The sequence below is a fragment of the Chinchilla lanigera genome, unplaced genomic scaffold (genome assembly GCF_000276665.1).
Source record: "Chinchilla lanigera isolate Chin_1 unplaced genomic scaffold, ChiLan1.0 scaffold00022, whole genome shotgun sequence".
In the NCBI taxonomy this organism is placed as follows: Eukaryota; Metazoa; Chordata; class Mammalia; order Rodentia; family Chinchillidae; genus Chinchilla; species Chinchilla lanigera.
Genome location: NW_004955423.1, coordinates 5086478 through 5109558, shown reverse-complemented (window position 1 = coordinate 5109558; position 23081 = coordinate 5086478). Strand labels below are relative to the sequence as shown.

Genomic DNA, 23081 nt, shown 5'->3' with positions numbered 1-23081 from the left:
ATTTTCCTACCTTTATTCCATTTATTTTTCCTTCTTGTCTAATTGCTCTGGTAATGCTTCCAGAACTGTGTTGAATGAGAATGGTGATAGTGCACATCTTAGCCTTATTTCTGATTTTAAAGTGAAAGCTTTCAGTTTTTGACCATTTAGTATGATTTTGGCTGTTGGTTTGTCACAGATTTTATCAGATTGTGATAAATACCACCTTTTCCAATTTTCTGTGGGATTTTTATAATGAATGGATGTTGGACTTTGTCAAAGGCTTTTTCTTTATCTATTGAGACGATCATGTGATTTTTGTCTTTGGCTCCATTGACATTATGTATTACATTTTTAAATTTGTGTATGTTGAAGTATCCCTGCATTCCTGGGATGAATCTTACTTGGTCAAGGTGTATAATTTTAAAATGAGCATCTGAAATGAATAGACACTTCTCAGATGAAGAAAAACATGGCAAATAAATATATGAAAAAATATTCAATATTATTAGCAATTTGAGAAATACAAATTAAAACAATCCTGGTGGAGAGAATTAAAATGAGACAGTTGCTTCATTGAGAAGATTTGGGTTCCATCTTCATGTGCCTGAGAGCAATAATTAAGAAGCTGAGATGTAGCAGGCATCATGCAATTGGCCTCACTCCAGGTCCACGCTTACCACTGCTCTGTCCTGCCAGATGGTTTATCAAGTAAGATTTTCCAGTACTATGCAGTCCAAGAATGGTCAATACCACCACTGGCTTAGAAATCCCACCAAGAATCTGTACAGCTTCCTGGTTCGCTGACAGGTGCTTATTAACATTTTCTATCAGACACTTGGGGGCCAACATGTTAGGTCCAGATGCCATAAGAACTTGCCAAGCTACAATAATGAAAGAAATATGGAGATATTTTGTGCTGATGTTTGTACAAAGATATAAATACACTACTGTCACTGAAATAAAAAAATATTGTTAAAATTATATATAAAATCATATTTATTATATGATATACATCATAAATCATATATATGTAAATATATACATTATATGTATTGCATGTGTGTGTATATATATATAACACCAAAACATCAAAACCTGGATAATAGAATAATTTTTCTGTACAATGCTGCTAAAATCACTTCCCTGGCATAATAATATTCTGAAAGACATTTGGTTATTTTATAAATTCTTTGTTCAGTAACCTGCAATAGCTTTTGAAGGAATATCAGGCTTGAGGTTAATAATTTCTCTCAAAATTCTCATGCATTCAGAAGTAGGGCTTTGGAAGTTTTGTTGGATCATCAGGGAGTGCTATCCTCATGAGAGAATTAATCCATTGTTAAGTTTATGGTTGGCTCTTGTTAGGTGAGGCCTACTTGGAGAAGGCAGCTCACTGTAGGCATGCCTTTGGATGACTTATCTCCTGCTTCTCTCCTCCCTGTTCTCTGCTTCCAGTCAGCATGAGATGTTCAAAGGCCACGATATTTGTGCCTAGGAACCAGCAAACCATGCAATGAACCCTCTGGAACTTTGATCCAAAATCAGCTGCTCTTTTCTTCAGTTGAAAGGGTTGAATATTTTGTCTCATCAATGGGAAAGCTAACTAATATAGAAAGCTAGTACCATAGAAGGGGCGATGATGTCGTAAATGATACCTGACCATGTGACTCAGAAGTCTTTAAGGTAGGTTTGTGGGAGGAGTTGGAAAGCTTAGAGATGCGAGCTATAGAAGTTTTAGAACACAATATCCAGGACTTAATAGGAGATTCTGACCTGAAAACTGATACAAATATGAAGAGTGAAGGCCAGGCCCATGAGATTTCAGATAAGAGTGAGAACACAATTGAAGGTAACAAGTTTAAGCTCAGCTTGGGAAATTTATTTACATAGTAAGACATTGCTATCAAAAAAATTAAATTTAAAGAAATATGTAGACATAGCTCAGTACTAAGGCGGTATGTTCAATCCTCAGTACCAAGAAAGAAAAAAAAAGAAGTTGTCGGGGCAGTGTGTCAGGTAATTGCCACAGTAGTAAGACTGTCTTAGTTTTAATTCCAAAAAGTCTTGTTAAGTATACAGTTACTCCATGAATCTATTATCATATTTTAGAATGTCATTGTATTAAAATGGTTGTCCATGGAAACTATTATTTTTTAAAATCAGAGTATATAAATATAATGTTGATTCAAATGTCACAAATATTTTCTTATAATTTTATGTCAAATATTCAAGATGAATCTGGTTCCTTCAATAATACCAGCTCTATCATCAACTTGTGTGGATCTATGCAAGAATATTTGTTTACCTAACCCAAAAATTTAGGGTAATTAATAAGCTTCAATAAAAAAATTATAAGTCCTTCTGGAGGATGTTTTAATATTTAAAAGAAATCACAGAAATTACATCTTAGCAGAGCATATGCCACAAAATATGTAAATTGTGTATACATTTTTGTTGGATTGTGCATCGTGCTTAATTTCTTGTTTGAAATTTTTGCATCTGTGTTCATTATTGAGATTGGTCACAGATTTCATCTGTGATCCATTGATTGTTCAGAAGGGTACCGTTTAATTTCCATGGATTTATGGAGTTCTTACAGTTTCCTTTGTCATTATTTTCCAATTTCATTGCACTATGGTCTGGTACTATGCATGAGATAATTTCCACTCCTTTGCATTTCCTTAAGCATGTTCTGCGTGCTAGCATATGGTCTATTTTACACAATACCCCATGTGCAGCTGAGAGGAATGTGTAATCTGATGCTGTTGAATGAATAAGCATTTTTTTATTGTCTTTAATGGTTTGAACAATTTTCCATTCTTACACCTGGTAATCAGAGCAAGTTTGTTAAAGATAACAATATGCAATGTAACAACCACTGTTAATTCATACTATTTTTTGAAACCTTGTATCAGTTTTAATGTTCTTGCTTTGTTTTGTTTATATCTGTGATGTTGGCATTTTGTCATTTTTTGTTGTTTGCTACTCTCCTTAAAGTAAAAAATAAAGCTAATGGTTCAGAAGAGACAGCTCAGAAACAAACTGTCACATATAGATTTAATGGTGACCTGACAAACATGCCCAGAATGTACAGTGAGGAATAGACAATTTCTTCACAAAGGTTATTAGTAAGGTAGATATTTTCACTCAACAAAATGAAACTTGACACATAGTATAGCATATAGAAAATGAATTTAAAATGGATGATTTAAAGCTTAGATATAAACCTGTAAAATTGCTAGAATAAAGAATTTTTTGTTACTATTATGTTGATTTCATATAGTTTAAATGGCTTTCAGTGCTTCATATGATGTAATTATATCCCCATTTTTTTTTTTTTTTTTTTTTTGGTTTTTCTCCAGTACCGGGAACCAAACTCACAACCTTGCGCTTGCCAGGCAGGCGCTTTTGCCGCTGAGCTAAATCCATATATCCCCATTGTAAGCTACTGAGAGTGGAAACATCATCCGACTACAGTGTTTAGAGATAGGGGCTTTCAGAGTTATTATAGTGTTTAGAGATAGGGACTTTTCATTATTTTAAAGAAAATCATAAGAGTGGAGTATCAGTGATTCAACCCCAGTGGCTGACATGAAAAGAGAGAGAGAAAAGACATACACACACACACACACACACACACACACACACACACACACTCCCTGTCTCTGGGCACGTGATGCCCTGTGCCAACTTGGAATCTTCCAACAATAAAGTCACGGCCAGATGTGAATGCTTGATCCTTCAGAACCATAAGCTAGGTAAACTTTTCTTTTTAACTCTCTGCTACAGTTTTATCAGCCACAAAAATTGCACTAATACGATGACATCAGTGTTTGCTGTGGTGTCTCAGATATGTTGTAAATGAAAGCATAAAGAAACAGAAGGTCATTGTTTTTGCTGTTTTTGTGTTGTTTTGATTTTGTCTTTATGGTTTGTTTTAAAATAAAAAATAAACAAAAATGACTATGTGGAATCTAAAAGTGTCAGTACAGCAAACTAAACGGTCAGCAGAGTGAATAGGCAGTAAATTAAACAAGAAACAATATTTGCACACAATTTATCTGACTAGGGGTTAATATTCAAACATATAAGGAACTTCTATAACTCAGTACTGGAAAACACGAAAAATCTGCTTAAAATCTTAGACTTGAATGGATATTAAAATGCCAATTCACTATACATGGTGAATTTACTTCTGGATTCTCTATTCTTTTTCATAGTTGATGTGTCTGTTTTCATGTAACTAACATAATTCTTTAATTATTGTAACTTTGTACTATATTTTGAAATCAAGAAATGTGATACCTCTAGCTCTTCACTATTCTTATTTTGTTTAGGAAGAGCTTCATTTTAATTTATGGACTACTGCAAAGTTATATTCTGTAATTAATAGAGATGATGATAGGCAGTGAGGGTAAACAACCTCTTGGAGCCAAAACCTGTGCTCATTAAAAGCATGACTTGTGTTTTCCTCTGTGGTAATCAGGGAATTGAGGCAGTTTTTACTAAAAAATATGATTTTTTTTTAAGAAGTGGCAGGTTGACATAGTGCTTAAGCTGTCTGTATGAAGGAAAATAATATGCATCCCTATCATGTCCATGTAAAAATACTACAAATGTACAGTGCATTATAAATGTAAAGTTTCTTGTACTTATTTCACATCCTTGTGGATCATATACTTAAGGGAAGAAACAGTTTTAGTATGACCAAAAGTAACAGTAATACAGTTTGTTGGGTTCATAATTACGTTTGCTTAAAATCCTTACCCAGAGGACCAAATCTTTCGGGGATTTAATGATAGAACTATCAAGGTCAAGAAATGTCACAAACTATAAAGCTACAGGGAGGTAGTTCAATTACCAATTTAGAGGTTTTCATTTTATTTAAATAAATACTTTACATTTCATGCTGGCCTGTAATGCACTACCAGGAGGAGGATAAGGAAGTTCTACTGTAGACAGTGAAAACGGTAGCAGCAGGTGTGTACACTGAGGTGTAGTATATAGACCCTGCAGTTAGTAAGGGAGGCCCTTACCGTTTTCCTCTAGAGGAAGCAAGTGTTCCTGCAAGAACAGTCAGCTTTGAGAAGCCAAAAATCGGGAGTGGGAAATGCAAAACATACTGGAATAATGCTAGGTAATTAGTGTAGAAAGCAAGGCTGTGAACAACCCTTGCCAACAATCCAAGCACAAGTGGCCAGTTCGTTGTAGATATGCCCTATAGGTAACTCAAAGCACAAGAAAGCTTGAGCCTCATATCTATGTCTCTGTTACTGCATTAAAACATCAGGTTAAATTCATTCTCAGTTCTGCACATAGCTTTGGGCCTTGCTTCAATGTTAATGGAAGTTAAAACTGAAGCCATCTTCAGAAATTTTACCCACTAAAGCTTCAAATGGAAAATAAGAAAGAATGTTAAGGGCATTCAGCTCTTGCAGTTGAAAGCTAGAGGGTACAACAGTGACAGAAGTCAAGCTTGCCCCATAGCAATGGAAGACAGAGAAAGCAGCAAAGTCTCTTTAGCTTGAGTAGCTGAGAGGCCACAGTTGTGATGAAAAGCTCACTCACAAAATAAGCAGGCCAGAAATTATGCGTTTGCTGGAGTGAGCAAGAGTCAGGTTCCTCATGGTCTCAGCACTGATTTGGAAGGATGGTTGAGGAAATGCCCTTACTGCTTGAGGAGGAAGCCAGTCTTCATGAGATCACTTGCTCTACTCAGCCCTGTGAGGCTCTGCTCGAATCTAAGGTAACCTAGGATCAGGGCAATGACTGGAAACATCTGGGCGTAGCTGAGTGTTCCCGTAAATCACTTATCTTGGTGTCCTCAGTGTGGAAGGGGATGAGATATGTTATGCACAGTCAGGGCTATCAACCATGTTTTGCCAGCTTTCGGATGGATGCTCTCTAAATGATAGCGTGCCTGTAGGCAGAGCTGAGAAGGGGTTTGACTTAAAATTTTATGGTAGTAAAGGTGACATAGAGAATGAAGGTCGTGTTGTTCTGCCTTTAGTTCTCTCCTGACCATCTGCAGGCCTAATGAACAGTTGTTGCTTTTCAGCATAAACATTTCTCTCAAGTTCCTGGAGCCTTGGAAGAAAATGCACATGATGTTTAAATGAGTAACAGATTTAGGCCCCAGCAGTGTGTTTGTCCACTTTGCCTATGGGCAGCTTGGTGGTTCATTTGATGTCATTCTCCTTTTCTCTTCTTTTTTTTTTGGTACTGGGAATCAAACTCAGGGCCTCATGCTTCCTTCTCCTTCTCTTACTCATGCTTCCCTGTAAGCTGTGAAAGCATTTGTGGGGTTGAACCCACGGTCTGTACACTGAGCTACATTGCCAGCTCTTTTTCATTTTTTATTTCAAGGCAGGGTTTTGTTAAGTTAACCACTCTGGTTTGGAACTTGAAGGCTTCCTGCCTCATCTTCCCAGTCCATTTTGCACAAGTGCAGTGCAGGTGTTTGGGTCAGAGGAGTTTTAAATCCTGGACAATTCTCAGCCAGTGGGAACTGAATACTCTATATCTTCCTTCAAAGAGCAATTTTGGAATACAGTAGTACCCATTTCACGAACACCTCTACTTGCAGGTAATTTCTGTTGCAAACAAAAGCTTTTAGCAAAATTTTGCTTCCATCTGCAAACTCTGCAGCAGGTAACAAACATGACCATGAACATCTCCCTCATGCAAACAGAGACAGAGCCAACTTCCTTAATATTGTACAAGGAATTAAGTTTGTAAACCGAGGAATCACTGTACATTGGATATACTTCTTCACTTAATCCACCAGAGGATTGATCTCTAGTTCCCCAGCATGGCCACCAACTCAGTACTTTGCTTCTTCACTTTTTTCCATTTTGTCTCTTTCATTTTTCCTTTCTCTCTCTTCCCTTCCTGTGGCTTCCTGCAATACATCCCAAATACTAAACTACGTGAATGAAACTCTGCTTTCCTTGTAGGGACCTAAGTAAAAACACGTCCCCATGGGAGCTTCAGACCTCATCACTTCTCCTCATTTCAATAAACCTTTACTAAAGCTCCATTAAAGCCAATATGTATGTTAGAAATACATAGGGCAACATGATTATTTTGTGTAGATGATAGTTTTTCATATGTACATTTATCCATTAGTATAATTTATATATGTTAATTTTTAATAATTTCATAATTGATTATAGGTTTCTGTGTACTTTATTTTGAAATGAATAATTCCCTATAGATTCCATTCTGGTGTTAAAAATCAGTTTCCAGGGGAAATTCAATCATTTTCAGATTACTGAATTAATTAAGATTTTTGGTAATCACATGATAGCAGCATGTACAAGCTTTGCTTACTGAAGTAGAGCCTTGTGAAATATGAACGGCAAGTGCACTGTTTCTTAGCCTGTGACTAGAGTGGACAGAAATCCCACCCCCAGTTCTTCATAAAATTCACCCTTGCCCCCCTGACTCAGTGTAGCTGGAGGCAGCATGCCATGTGCCCAAATGTAGGGCTTCCTTGCTCACTCACAGGGGCTGGCAGACCTGAGTAGGTGTCCCCCAAATAAAACAGACTTTCCTGTACTACATCTGACTCTGTGCCATCATCACTCATTTATCTTTGGCTTCTCCATGTGTTGTGGGAGTTAGATATTTGTTCATGCAGACATGTGTATGTATGGCCCAGGTGTCTCAATAACAACTCATATGAATGAAAATCAGATGAGTAGAGAGATCTCTCCTTGTCTGCTCAAAAAAGTGAAGATGTTTTACATGTTTGATGCAAATGATTTTAGAAGTATGCACTCATATATACATTCTGGAATAGATCCAATAACTTGTAAGACACTGACACATGGAGTGGTGATAATGCTCTGTAGGTTGTTGCACTACACACACTAAAGCAAGGGTCAGCAATCTAAGACTGATAGGTCAGACCTGCACAGGATCTGTGTGAGAAAATACTTTATAGGAGCACACTCATTTGCATGTTGTCTCTGGGTGCTCCGGATGAGTAGTTGCAATGCAACTCTAAGGTCTGAAATATTACTATTTGCTCTTTTAGGAAAAAATGTTTCCACAGAGTAGGGAGACGGTGAAGAGGCAGAGGGAAGAGGAGAATGCTCCCTGCTCCGCACAACCTGGCCTTCTCAGGCATTTCCTACCTCACCTACCGTTGTCCCACTCTGCACTTTATTCCTCTTTTTACTCCACAAGCTTTTCTCCTCATTTCCTTGCTGACCAAAATTGTGCCTTTAAAACTGTGCCAATTGTGTTCATTTCTGTAAGCAGCTATTGATTTTAGAAGAGGTTCTATGTATTAGTGAAGCATAAGAATATTGAACAAAGTATCAGCAGTGAATATCTCTGGATAGTACAATGAGAGGTTGTTCATTTTTATCTTTACTTCTCATCATTTTTTAAGTACTGTATTAGACAACAACTATGTGCTTACTATTCCCTATATGGGGGACCATGTGTTGAAAACATCAGACGTCTTTCTTTAGAAAAACACCCAGGACTTGCTGCTGAGAGAAACATGCTTGAAGTAGGCATGGTTTATGTAAATTTGCTTGTATTTGTGCCACACATGTTCTGGTTTTTCCATGTGCAAGGACACTGTAGCCACTGGTGAGATGTTCCAAGAAGAGAAGTGGGGAAGCCTTCCAAGATGAGGAGGAAAGAAGAGAAGGGCTGTGAACGTGTTGACCGAGGTGACTCTGGAGTAACTGGGACTTTCTGACCACCTCTCACTCTCATCTCTGCCCCGAACATCCTCACTCAAGCTACAGTCACAAGTCTCACACTTGCCTCTGCTGGCATTTGACAACGGCAGGAAGTTTTAGGAGCATGGACAGTGAAAAGAAGCTGAACAAGGACCTTGAGAAGAAGCTGCTAACACTTTTTTTGTTTGTTTGTTTCAGTTTTTTTCTTCTTTCCGGTAAAGCCCCCAGGGAAAACCCCAAGGAACTGTTTCAACAAGTCAGAATTGCCCTGTCACTCTCCTAGGGGCCTAGAGCAAATGTTCCTCCTGATACACCTTTAGCTATCCACTCCCATCTACCATCTTTAACTGTGTGATGTATAAAACAGCGTGATGCTTTCACTGAGCATGCTCAGAAGTGTGCCAGCCTCTGCATGGGATAACCACTCTCATGAATATGCATTAGTGTTCCCAGTAAATTAAACACTGCTTTGGAAAGTATCCCCAGTGCTCTACTTAATCGCTGTGAGTGGTAAACCTTTCTTCACTCTTTTATCTCCAGAGTGTGCTTATTAACCTTTTACTTACCATGAGTTGAATACAGTTTCTTGTTTTAGAATATGAATGTGAATTACTTTACTTTGAATTTCAATTGCAGTGCAAGAGTCCATTCGTGGAAGGAGTACCTTCCTTGCTATATTTGTTTGTTTGGGCATATATAGAGGAAGAACAGAGACGCGAAGGAGACCAAGCAGTGAATTAGAAGCAGCTGAGAAGTGTGCTGGGGTCTGTGGTGCTGGGAAACAGGTATGTCCACTGTTTTTGTTCCTGAACTTCATCTTGATCATGATGTGATTTCTGATTTCTGATTTCTGTCAGCTGGGGAAAGCACAGGGAGGGGAAGGGCAGCTTTCCTGTTGTGTCTACTGAGAGGTCAGTGGCTGAGCTTACCTCTGGAAAGCTCAGGTCCCCCCATTGGGCAGTGACAGCTGGGAGGTGACAGCCAGACACACAAAGCCCCAGATGCACTTCTCCCTGCTCAGCTCAGAGCTGCAGGAAGTGGAGAGGGGAGAGCCCTGGACAGGTGTCTGCCTGCCTGTCTCAGGCCCTGCAGTAGCTCTGGGATACACAGAACAAGGCCATCCTCGCCCAGCAGCTTTCAGACAATTTTCGTAAGGAGAGATTTTTTAAAAGACATTTCTCATAGGCCAGTTTCAGATAACTTCAATATAAGAGCTCTGTGAAAATCCATGTAGAAATAAATATAGTCCTAAATGAATTTAATTTGTTAAAAATAACTACATAAACAAAACTCTTTGTGTGAGATGTCCCCCCTTCTAATGGGGACAGCTGAGTCACCTGTGGTACTTGTTAATATATAGATTTTTTTAGACCTGGCAATCTGGGTTTTAATCATCTCTTAGGATGATTCTGATGTGTATCCAAGTTTGAAAATCATTCTTGAAGAGGATCTAACAGATGTACTTGTTTAATACAGATTTGAAAGTTCTGGAGTTCCTTCATAGCTAAGTAAAAAGGACGTTTATATGTTGCTTAAAGTAAGAGTCTAACTGTCCTACAGATTCCTTTAGTCCTCCCTTCAGAGATGGGGTCACACAATTTCAGGAATAGTAAGACAGGTACTGGGGTTTGTGCTTTGGATACATTTGTCTGAAGAAGCTGACCAGTGGAGTTGTACAGAAATGCCGAGTTGAACTTAACTACTGTGCTGCTCTAGTGTGAAATTTATGTGTAGTTTTCTTCTGAGTAATTTATAACATGGTTTTTTGAAATATATAATCTAATGGAATAATTACATATTGTAATGATTAGAATTAAATTTCCAACTCAACAAATTCTACCTTGTAATGCATTCCATGCTAAGATAAAAGTGTATATTATTCTTTTGTTCTTATGTTTACATATTCTGATCATGAACAATACACCTATACCATGGAAAACCATTTTAATATAATGGCAATCGCAAAGTTCCAGGATATCATGGAATAGTTATGCTCATAATATTTAATATTTTACATTAAACATCTACCTCAAGAAAATTACTGTGTGTAAATCCCATGTCTTTCACCCAGGTTCACCTAGCAGTGATGTTGGCTTTCTCTGTCTCTGTCTCAGTCTCTGTCTTTTTCTCCCTCTCGCTCTGTCTTGTTATGTCTCTGTTTCTCCTTCTCATATATATATGAGGAAGACTAAGAATGATGCTTATAACACATTGCTGAGACTGGCCTGGAACTCAAGGCTTAAGCACGACCGAAGTGGTCTTCCCATCTCTGCCTCAGGAGTAGCTGGAAATACAGACCTAAACCACCCTGCCTGGGTCTTCTTTTTAGGACGGGAGACTGCATTCATTAGATAAGTCTCATTCCTGTAGATCCTCAAAGCCCCACTTCTAGCTCCTACTCCCATCCTTTCTGTAAACCAGGAGATAACAAACCTCATAGGCCACCTGCTGGATACTAGAGTATATTTGAGTATATGGTGGTCATAAAAGCTGTTGCATGTTCCTGATCCAGAAGCTTACAGGATAACCAAGCCTGGTGAATGTTACGCTGAAGCCAAGTAGGTCATTGCAGCAGCATAGCACAGAAAAGTAGGTCACTATATTTTTCTGATTTTGTGTTTTATGTTTTGGAGGTGATAACATGTAAATAATGAAATGTATTGTTTTAGAAATTTTAAAATGTCTTTGGGTATATTGTTGTGGCTGCCCCCATGACCTGAATCAATTGAAAATGTTTACTTTTCATGGTGATTTTGACTTTGGGAAGGTGCCAGAAGTAGGGAATAAAGTGAACGAACACACGCTGTATTGGTTTCACGAGCTGGATTTTTTATTAGACAGCACTTGGCAGCAGCAGTCACTGTTTATTTTGATTGTACCTCATGAAGATATGGAAGAGACTTCCAGAACTGTTTAGAAAGTGGTGAGAATAATGGCATAAATGTGTTTAAAAGAGTTTGACTTATTTAAGCAGGATTAATAGCAATGTCTTTTACTATAATAAATGTTTGCTTTATTTTATTTATTTTGTTTTGTTTTGTTTGATATTTTTTTGAGACAGGGTCTTACTGTGTAGTTCAGCCTGGCCTTGAACTCTCTATGTAACCTAGGCTGGCCTCAAACTCACAGTGATTCTCCTGCCTCAGCCTCCCAAATGCTGGGACTACAGGCATGTGCCACCATACCTGGCTTGTAATAGATGTTTAAAATTTGAACATTCATTGTATATTTTGATCCCCCTGTATTCACATTGTGCAACCATAACTGCAAAATGCCTCTAGCACTTTTCATCATTGCATACAGAAACACTTAGCTTTTAAATTGCCCATTTCGTCCTCCTCCCAGCCATGGTAACTACTCTCCTAGTTTCCAACTGGGTGTATCTGTGGTAGGTTCCCCGTAATATTTGTCTTTCTGTCTGGATTCTCTCACTTTGCATTCTGCCTTTGAGGTTTATCTGTGTTGTGGCATACATTCAAAATTTCACTCCATTTTATAGCTGAGGATACATGCCCTATTGCATGTGTGTGATCTCTTAATCCATTCATCTGTAGTGGAACTTTGAATTCTTTCCACATTTGTCTCTTATGAATAATGTTGCCGTGATCATTGGTGTGCAAATGTCTGATCAAGTCCTTGATTTCCATGTGTGTGTGTGTGTGTGTGTGTATGTGTGTGAGTGCTTGCTGTATATGCCCTATAGTAGAATTGTTGGACCAAAGGCTAATTTGTTTAATTTTTTAGTAGCACTGCTATGTTCTTTTCCATAATAACAGTAAAACACTTTAAATTCCTAGGAGCAATGCACTAAGGATGCATTTCTCCATATCATACTACCTATTGTTTTCTGTTGTTATTTTGTTTGTGATACCAGCCATTCTAGAGGGTGTGATTTTGACTTGCAATTCTTGTATTTTAAAGCAAAATTAGAGTGGAGAAGAGGTGTGCCAAATTCTCAAGTAAACAAAATCAAGTAGGCCTTTAAACTAGTTTTTCTTTGCTTAAAGTGTGAACATAAGCAAAGCCTGGTTTATACTTTTTACATACAAGCTTATGTAAGACATACATAAAACAACCTGAGCTACTGAGAAACACTAGCATATGATGATGCAACTGAAACTTTTGAACAAGGTAACTCAAAGAAGGCCACTTTATAATTTAGCCTGTCAGACAATTTCTTCATGTTTGTTACTACATTTTCCCTATAGATATTTGCTTCTGATACTCTCACCAGAACACATATATTAACACAAGCATTTTATCTTTCAGTCTAATATTCTCCAATTCATCAATGGCAACTTCAAATAAAATTCTTTAAAAATACATTTTGTACCTGTGATTAGTGATTTTGAACTTGTTTTCATGTGTTATTGGCCTTTTGCTTCTCTTCTTTAAAGAAATGTGTATTCCTGTCCTTTGTCTACTTTTGTGTTGGGTTTTTGGTTATTCAAAAGTAGCCATAGTTCTTATATTCTGGATAGTAACTCCTTATTGGAGATATGATTTCCAAATATGATTCAATTATTCTATGGGTTTCCATTTTACCCTATTAATAGCATTACTTAGTTCATAGAAGCTTTTATGTTTGATGTAGTGTAGTTTATATTTATTTCCTGTGTTTAGGTATCACATGCAAGAAATCATTGCTATCTGACATCTATGTAAAGCAAAGAAAAGGTCAGAAGTGTTAAACCAAGTAAGATTCACCAGGGGCAGTTAAAGCCTGCGCTGGTCCCCTGGTTTAAGTGAGGGAATTGGAACAAACCAAGCAGCTACATTCTCCATCCCAAGATAATATAGGAACAGGCCTAGAAAAGACAGTGGTGAATTTGCAATCATTATGAATATGGTTTTGTCTGAATTGGATGTTTATGTGGCTCTAGTCACCATTTACCCTTTCAGAATTCCTGTAAGTTTATTTTAGCTTTTTAAAAAATGTCTTCATGGATTGAAGAAGTAGACAGAACTTGGTGGTCTGTCATTAATGTCTGTTGTCTAGGTTTTTAATCCTGTCTCTATGATTTATTCATTCAACCCTTGTATAATGCATTTATCTCATTTGTGAAGTGATTAAAATAAGGTCTACTTTGCAGGTACTTTAAAATATTAAATATGCATGGTTTACCATAGTGTAGGCCACACATTATGGTGATGATTACTTGAGTTCTATGATTATTATTGAAATAAAACTTTGGAGAAATTAATACCCTGTGTTGAATCCAAATCATGATTGACAATTTGGGAGAATGATGGAGGAAGCCTTCTGCATCTGTTAATGTTAGGCTCAGGTTCTCCCACAGACAGTCTAGAAGCCTTGTCTGTCCTGAGTTGATTCATGCTCTGATACTTCTGAGATAAAATTTTATAAACTTATTTCTAATAAGAGACTCTTCTAGGTTGGAAAATTGCTATGGCATCTGAACTAAAAATGGTGGCCCCAATTTGTCTGGTGGAAAACATCAGGGAAGAGATGAAAGTGAACAGGGAAGCCATAGAGATTCTTGAGAAGATTTCTCAGCCAGTGGTGGTGGTGGCCATTGTTGGACTGTATCGTACAGGGAAATCCTACTTGATGAACCGCCTGGCTGGACAGAACCATGGTGAGAGTTAGCATGGGGTTTCTGAAACCAGTAACATTTCAGCTTCTTCTTTTTCCCAGTCAGAACAAGGGAGAACTCAACTCTTCTCAGTAAAGCCAACTTCTCATTCTGATTCTCACCAGCAAATTTTTACCTTTCTCTCATTCACTTCCATATACTTTGTTGTCTTTGGAGAAAATCTCTCCTGCTAATGCTCAAAATTATCCCCCGTCACTGGCTTCTGTGTTTCTTTTCATCCATATTTTGCTTTTGATATGAAATATTCTCATCAATACCTAGAGATCTTTGAGTCTAAAAATCTAAAAATCCTTTTCATGCTTCACATTCTATTGTGACAATCAACTCTTGCTTTTGCTTTGCTTTTCTGTTTAATAGAAAAGCATTATTCCAATTTCCATGTCCTGCTTTTGTTCTTCTCTGGTCTCCGCTCAGTCTGCTCCTCTGTGACTCAGCGCAGTCCTTGTTTCACAATGCTGTTGTTGCAGTCGCCACTGCCCTCAATTTTGTCTGATCCATGGATGTCTTTCTCTTTGTCTTGAGCCCTTGGACATAATCATCATCATGTTTAACAGCCCCTGCTCTTTGGTAGGTAAAACTTTTGTGGAGAAAGTGAGGAAGTCCCACTTTGTCTGCTGAGGTATTTCTCCTCCAAGAAGCCTAAGGTCACAGTCTCCTTGCTGCTGTGGAAGTGCTGATGTCATCATTGTTTTTCTTATTTGCTTCAGGCTTCCCACTGCGCTCCACTGTTCAATCTAAAACCAAGGGCATCTGGATGTGGTGTTTGCCCCACCCCATCAAGCCGGACCTCACCCTGGTCCTTCTGGACACTGAGGGTCTGGGAGATATGGAAAAGGTAAGGTTGAGAGATTCAGGCACATACTTTTGACTCTGAATCGTCTTCTTGTCTTTTCCTAATTCTTTGCAATTTCACTGCTGCTGTCTGTTTATGAAATCAGAAACCGAACTATAATGAAAGAGGTAAACCTTATTCTGTTTAATCTCACTTCTAGATAAAGTCAGATATCATGTTATTTTAGGTAAAATATTCTCCTGTTGCTTGCCATTGGTATTAGTAATTTTATACAATGTTACTAAAACTTACTGAGGAGCTAAGTCCCAGTCTCATGGGTTTAGTAGTGTAGATATTAGTGAACTGCAGAAAGACTGCCAAACAGGGCCTTCAGTTGTACTTAGGAAACTACAGATCTTTTGCAACATGGTGAGCAGGAAAAGTACAGGTTGGAGAGAGAAAGGTGCTGCCCTGTGCAGTGGCTGGCCTCTGTCAATTCTCTGTAGAGAACTGTGGCTGGAGCTGCCCTTTGAATTACCTTTAGTTGGGAGCAGTGTGCTGGGTCTTTATCTTCGGTGTTGATGGGTCCCTAGAATTGGCCTCAGAAGCCTTCTCAGGAAGAGTGCTTACATGTGTCAGCTCTCGTCCATCAACACTGCCAAGAGTTGGGAAAAGAGTTTGACATCTTGGAAGGTGATGCAAACATACAGCACTCTTCACAATGTGCAGTGAGGCATATGGTGGCCGTGAGTGGAAGATGGTGAGGAGTCAGCCCGTCTTGGTGTCTGGTGAAGGGCTTCTGAGCCACATTCTGAGCTGCAAAATGAAGTGCGTATTTGAGGTTATGGTGAATCTCATTAATTACCCATAGAACTTTGTAGAAGTCTCTAAGAAGCCTCTGACTCTCCTGGTTTTATAAATTTTTTCCTTATGATAAATATTCTAAGGTGGATTTTTAGTGTTCGGCTTCCTATAAGTAGGTAAACCAAATGATTCATCTTTTTTTCTTCCTTTGAGACTTGAGAATAGAGTCTAGATTTATATATTACCATGTTGGGTCTGAAGAAGATTTAGAAATTCTGTTTATTCTACTGATATGTATTCAGCAAGTAAAATATACATTAGAGATGTACAACTTGACGCTTTGCTATTCATTATGAAATGAAATCCACAATCAAGTAGATAAATATATAAGCACCGGCCATAAGGATGTTTTAGTGTAAGCATGTGGGATGTAGCCTCTTAGCAAAATTCAAGTATGTGATGTATTCTTAACTCTAGTCAACGTGTGTTCTTTAGATCTTCAGAATTTACTTCATTGCATAACAGAAACATTGTTCCTTTTGATCATCAGTGTCCATTTATCCCACCTTCGGGCCACAAAAATACTCTACTGTCTTCTCTGCTGTTATCAATTCACTCTTTTTTTGACTATTTTAGATTCAACTATTCAGTGAGACAGTGCAGCATTTGCCTTTTGTATCTCGCTTATTTCACTGAGCTCAATGCTCTCAGGTTTGTACTTGTTGATGTAAATGGTAGGATTTCCTTCCTTTTTATGGTGCAGCAAATATTCTCCACGGTTGAGTAAATATTATCTTTAATTATTTATTCATTGATGGGCATTCACAGTATTTCTAACACTTGTCTATTAGGAATAGTGCTGCAGTAAAGATGGAAGTGCAGTCATCTTCCTCAAACACTAATTGCACTTTCTTTGTAACTATACATAGAATGAGTTTCTGGGATTATGTGGTTCTTCTATTTTTGAACTTTTAAGGAAACCCCATAGTATTTTTCCTAAAGGTCATACCAGTTGATATTCCAACCAATAGCTACAAGGATGATTTTTTTTCTCAATCCTCATTAATGCTTGTTATCTCCTGTCTTTTTTATAATAGCCAGGGTACTGTGTGTCATTTTATGTCTCCTTACAGTTTTAAGTGGCATTTCCTGATAATTATAGACTATGAACATCTTTTAATATATCTATTGGCCATATACAGGATTTGTATGTATATTCAAGTTCTTTGTTAGTTTTTAATTGTGTTATTTGATTGGTTTTGCTATGGAGTTACAGGAATTTCTGAATTAACTTCTTATCAATTACATATATTGCAAATATTTCTCTCCCATCCTGTAGTTGTCTTTCACACGGTTTGCTCTTTGCTACCAGGAGTCATTTTAGTGGGATCGTGTCCACCTGTCTAGTTTTCTTTTCATTGCTTGAGCAGTGGGTGTTATATAAAATATAATAACTGTTAAGCAAAAATGCATTAGTGTCCAGCCCAGTATTGAGAAGTTTTACCCATTGTTTTCTCCTCTTAGTTTTATTGGTTCAGATATTTTCTCTACTCTGATCAGACATTTTATACCTCTTGCCAAATATGACCATTTTGTTTTGCATATGGCTGATAGCAAATAAATAGGTTTCTAATAAAGAAATGTAACACTCATCACTCAATACCTTTCTGAGAACCTGACATAGCACTAGTGTTTCTTTAGGTTCAGTTATGTCATCTAACTGAGAGAAAACTTTATGAAGATTAAAATCCACTTGTAGTTTGAAGAAATTGTGAGCACGAGAAATATTACTGCTTTCATGTTATTTGCCTTCTTTGCATAGTGAGTACCTGAGCTGAAATCATAAGTGAAAGACTTTCATGACAGATGTCTGAATGAAATTCCAAAGAGCAGATTCTTAAAATTCTTGCTCTCTCCCCCTGTACTTTCTAGGGTGACCCTAGGAATGACTCCTGGATCTTCGCCCTGGCCCTGCTTCTGAGCAGCACCTTTGTCTACAACAGCGTGGGCACCATCAACTGCCAGGCCCTGGAGCAGCTGCAGTATCCTTCCAGGACCTGAGCCGCTGCATGTCAGTGGCTTTTGAGAAATTGAATATTGAGTCATTTTTTCTTACCCTCTCACTTGCTTGCTTTTGGATCAGAGGGGATCTAGGAAAGAAAAACATTGCTATGATAAGTTCTTGTTAAGGAAATATGGGGAATTTAAGTAGGAATTTCCTTTTCCTTAGCCAAGTCCTAGCTATGTGACAGAGCTCACAGAACTAATCAAAGCAAAGTCTTCCTCAAATTCTGATGGAGTACAAGATTCTACGGAGTTTGTGAGTTTTTTCCCAGACTTCATCTGGGCTGTACGGGATTTCACTCTCCAGCTGAAGCTGGGTGATCATTTCATCACAGCAGATCAGTATCTGGACAATGCCTTGAAGCTGATTCCAGGTAGCAGAGCAAAGTCTGGGTGTGGGATTTCTGTAGAGTGGATGTGCTGACATTAGGGATCTCTTTGTATTTGAAACTGGCTGGAGGTCTGTGGAAATGGTGACTGAGTTATAGATTGAAAGTTCTATGAAAAATAGTATATAATATAGAGAGAAATTATTCAAATTCATGATGTTCTTTACACATTTGTTCTCTAGAATTCAGACTAAAATGATTGATAAAACTGTCTAAAGCACAATTACTTTTTATCCTATTTTAGCATCTGCTTTTCTCTGTTTAGGAGAACAATTGCTCACAGAATTGTTAAACATGTTTTCACAATACAAAGCTTATCTTACTGTGTGTCTGCATTTCACACAGGTATTATTCTTCTAAAAGAGGATTATTACTTTCTAATAGCAATGTTTAAATTTCTGAAATTGAACATACAAAATAACAGTATGTCCTAACTAAACTGAAAAACTATTCTTTTCCTTTTTGCCTTTTGAGTATTTACACAATTACAATGGCACAAATTATATTTTATATCGATAATGCAGCTTTCAATTCTGGTATGTGTATTCATGCTATATCATGTCAAAATAAATTATATGAATGATGATATATATTATTTGTAAATTATTGACATTTATCTAAAGAGATCTTGTGAAAATGCCAGTTTGGATTTACTTAATAATGCTTTAGGTTTTGTAATATATCTTTTCTCAATTCATTCATTCAATAATTGGCAAAAACAAACTATCAGTTTAATTATAGTCCTTTATCTCAAGAACTTTATAGAATGATGGTGATTATTTTAAAAATATACTTTCATTGATCTTTGAAGCCTTTTGATAAAGATATCCAATACTATGTAAAATATTTTTAAAGTCCCCTCTTTGATGTTTACAACATGATATGGGATACATATAGATAGTACAATGGTCACTATCATGTGGCAAATAACACACCCATCATCTCACATAGCTATTTTTGTGATGAAACAGGTAAAACTGACTTATTTTAATAATCCTTAATACAATAGTTTCACTAACTCTAGCCTCATTTTTCTATCAGCTTTCTAGACTTACTCATCCTATACCTCTGCTGCTCAGTGTCCCTGACCTCCATCTTTTGCATTTCTTGCACACTCCTGGCAACTGCTGTTTTCTTTTCTATCACTACACAGTTGGACTTTTAAATGGAGTATTTTTGACATCAAAGTGATTTTCTTTAAATAGTAATGGTAGCATTCTTAATCTGCTATGATAATTCCACTATTGCCTTCTAGTCTGTCTTATCTTTCGTTCCTCAGCTCTATTTCAACAAGGGATTGAGTAGGCTAGAAACATACATTTGACCTTTTCTTCAATTAGTAAATGTCAAACATTATATAAACAGCTACTCCATACTTGCTGCGAAGTTCAGATCAGTGGACACCAGTCAAAATCTGTTTTCACTGGAGCAAGATGTCACTCTTAATACCATGCCAGTTATATTACTGGTACAAGTTTGATGTACAAATAATTATTCAACGTTTATGATAAACGCACTCTGTAGGTGTAGAACCGTGTAAGATATGGAACTTTGGGGGAAAGACTGTAATCTCCCAATGCCAAGACTATTCCATGATACTCTGTTTTTCCTTTTTTTAGGTGAGAATCCCAGTGTACAAGCATCTAATCATGCAAGGGAGAGCATTCGGAATTTCTTTCCAAGTAGAAAGTGCTTTGTCTTTGACAGACCAGCAAATGACAAAAATCTCCTCATCAATATTGAGAATGTCCCCGAAGGCCAACTGAATCCTAAATTCCTGGAACAAACAAAGAGTTTCTGTTCTTATGTCTTCACCTGTGAAAAGAGCAAGACTCTCAGAGAGGGAATTGTGGTCACTGGGAATCGTGAGTCTTCTTTACACATTTCTGTGCAGAAGCATGCACGTTTAATACATTATATAGTATGTTGCCATTATTTTTGTTCAATGGTATATATAGGTTTGATGTGTATATACTCATTCTCTATAAAAATCTACATAACTTTTTATTATCTTACTGGGGTCACAAATTCCTCTTAAAAACTGTACACTTTGTTGCAGGTATGTGTAAGTTCTATGTCTCAGAAAAAAATCCCCATTAATAATAATAAAAAAATTCCACATTAATAATAAAAATGACTAACTTTGTCTGAAAACAGATACATACAATTTTCTTAAGGATGTCCTACATGTAAATTTTTCTTTGCAAGGAGACTACAAAGCATGTATTAAAGTTTAAAGCAGTCCAAATATAAATATTACCTTCTAAGTCCATGAAAAGCCACTAGAAGCCTCAGAATTAGAAGCAAATATAGTGTGAGGTACCTTGCCTTATTTGTACTTATGTAATCTAATTTTCCTCAAATTTTAAAGGGGAATTATATTTTCTAGGTATACTTTAGAATATTAGATGAAGCTAGATACTGATACTAAGGTTTTGTTTAACTGTGACCTGGAGAACCACATAAATTTAAGTGTTAGTAGAAGGGTGACGGTAATGAAAAAAGGAGGTAGATCATGTAATTATGCTGTGCATGTGTGTGTGTCTGTATATGTGTGTGTGCATGTGTGTGTGTGTGTGTAAGAGAGAGAAAGAAAAAAAGAGAGCTTAGAAGTATAGTCTCAGAATCTTAGATTCCTTTTAATTATAACTTTCCTATTTATCCCCTAAAATTCTTGGCTCCTTCAGGGCTTGGGGCTCTGGTGGAGACCTATGTGAAAGCCATCAACAGCGGGGAAGGGCCTTGCTTGGAGAACGCGGTGTCCACTCTGGCCCAGTGTGAGAACACAATGGCCTTGCAGAAGGCAGCCGACCACTACAGTGAGCAGATGGTCCAGAGAATGCAGCTCCCTACAGACACGCTCCAGGTGCTGCTGGATGTGCACGCGGCCTGTGAGAAGGAGGCCATCTCGGTCTTTATGGAACGCTCCTTCAGGGATGAAGATGGGAAATTCCAGAAGCAGCTGGTGGTACTGAGTCTTATTTTGCTTCTGTTTCTGTTATCGCATGTTTGCTGTACACAGTGATAACATTCCCTGTGGTCTTTGTTCCTGTGTTTTATTCAGTACTTTCCTTAAACTTTCCATTGAAGAATGAAGCCCTGAGTGCATTAAATTCGTGACTCATTTCTCACTCAAGGACAAAGCATTTTGGATTCTCACAGGGAATGGAGTCTTTAAGACTACATATTCTTCCTCCAACCTCAAATTTTAGACATATTTATGCAGCAGTTTCTCTGGGTGACTGGATGTCCTCCTCAATTCTTATGGTGGATCCAATAAGTATTTCTTAAGACTGCACACCTATCCAGAATATTCTCAAATCATCCCTGAGCTGTTCACTTCTCAGGGAAAACTTGTCCATTCCTGGCAGCTACATTTCTCTTACCAGAACCTAATTCTACACTGCTGTTCATCCCATATTGCTCTTTGTTGTATACTGTATCCTTCAAGGTACAACCATGGACACAATACCATAGAAGGGAGACAAGGGAAGTGAAACACTGACAGTGAGTGTGAACACTGTATGTCATACATATGAACTGAAAACAATAATAGTGAGAATGAGGAAATGGGATCTATAGCTGGAGAGAGGGAGGTGGGTAGGCAGGGAAAGGGGAGTAAAAAGATCCAAGCTATATTACGTACCTGTACTTACTCTCTAAGAGGAATGTAAACTTCAGGTACTGGAAACATGTGCTAACAAATTAGAACTTAGAAAGAAACCATGGAGATTGTAGAACAATCCCTTCATTTCATAGGTGAGGATCCTGAGGCCCAGGAAGGATTAAAAGTTTCTTATAAACTTGCAGAGAGTTTTAGGGGGTTTGAATACGTCAAGTTTATCAATCCTCATTCATTCCACATCTTTCTTAAACAGAATATTTTCTTATGAGAAAGAGGTTGATGCTGCTACAAGATTCTCTGGAACTTTATTTCCTCTCTGAGATATCCTTCTGGTGACATCTCTGTACATATGTCTTACAGAAAACAATACAGAATAAGAAGGAGGATTTTTTGCTGAAGAATGAGGAAGAATCTGACCGACACTGCCAGAAAGAACTGAATTTGCTTTCAAAAGAGTTAATGGAAAGCATTTCAGCAGGCAGTTTCTGTGTTCCTGGAGGGCACCAGCTGTACATGGAAATGAGGAAAAAGATTGAACAGGACTATTGCAAAGTGCCTAGGAAGGGAGTCAAGGTGAGGAATAAGTTTATCAAAAATTAACTTAAATATCCCTAAGTTATTGCAGGCTGATCAGGCCTGCAATCTCCTAAGCCAGTGGATGGTGAAGGCTTAAATAAATGAGACAATGGAAATGATTTCAGGGCTCCACGATAGTCTAACTCTCTTACAGCTTCAATATTCTCTGACTTAGTCAAAGACTTCTCTGGGAAGCCCATATTTATTTGGTTTTCAAACAAAGGAGGAGGATACTCAAGAAAAATGCGGGGATCTCACAGGACCTTGGGAGAATTTTCCCAAGTAGTAAATTATGTCCATCAGGAGAACTACCTTATCTTTAGGTTGGTATTTATTATAGGAGTGTGGAGACTACAGCTACAGTCTCCTTATAGTTAATTGAGGTTGGAGGCCAAAGTCCTCAGCTGCTGCCTTATCTTGTCAGACAAGGTGCCTAAGCTTCAGACAACTCACCAGTAAACATGGAAAGCCAATTGGTTAATATTAAATCCTGCTCAGAGCCACTTTGTAATGGTCCCCAACATAAGTTAACCTGGGAAAGTCCAGAGA

The 23081-nt window shown here is 37.7% G+C and overlaps 1 protein-coding gene across 3 annotated transcripts in view; it reads left to right on the top strand.

Moving 5' to 3' along the window:
* The first annotated feature begins 9389 nt into the window (after positions 1-9389).
* Positions 9390-23081, top strand: part of LOC102012976 (guanylate-binding protein 6) — a 19817-nt gene continuing 6125 nt past the window's right edge. The window contains exons 1-8 of one of the 3 annotated variants that reach the window (XM_005385101.1): positions 9390-9469; positions 14081-14284; positions 15010-15137; positions 17811-17920; positions 18120-18316; positions 19951-20196; positions 21019-21299; positions 22317-22529. In XM_005385101.1, coding sequence (XP_005385158.1) covers positions 14095-14284; positions 15010-15137; positions 17811-17920; positions 18120-18316; positions 19951-20196; positions 21019-21299; positions 22317-22529 — 1365 coding nt within the window. In that variant the 5' untranslated portion in view covers positions 9390-9469; positions 14081-14094. The remainder of the gene's footprint in view (positions 9470-14080; positions 14285-15009; positions 15138-17810; positions 17921-18119; positions 18317-19950; positions 20197-21018; positions 21300-22316; positions 22530-23081) is intronic. The other 2 variants (XM_005385102.1, XM_005385103.1) reach the window with 2 other exon arrangements.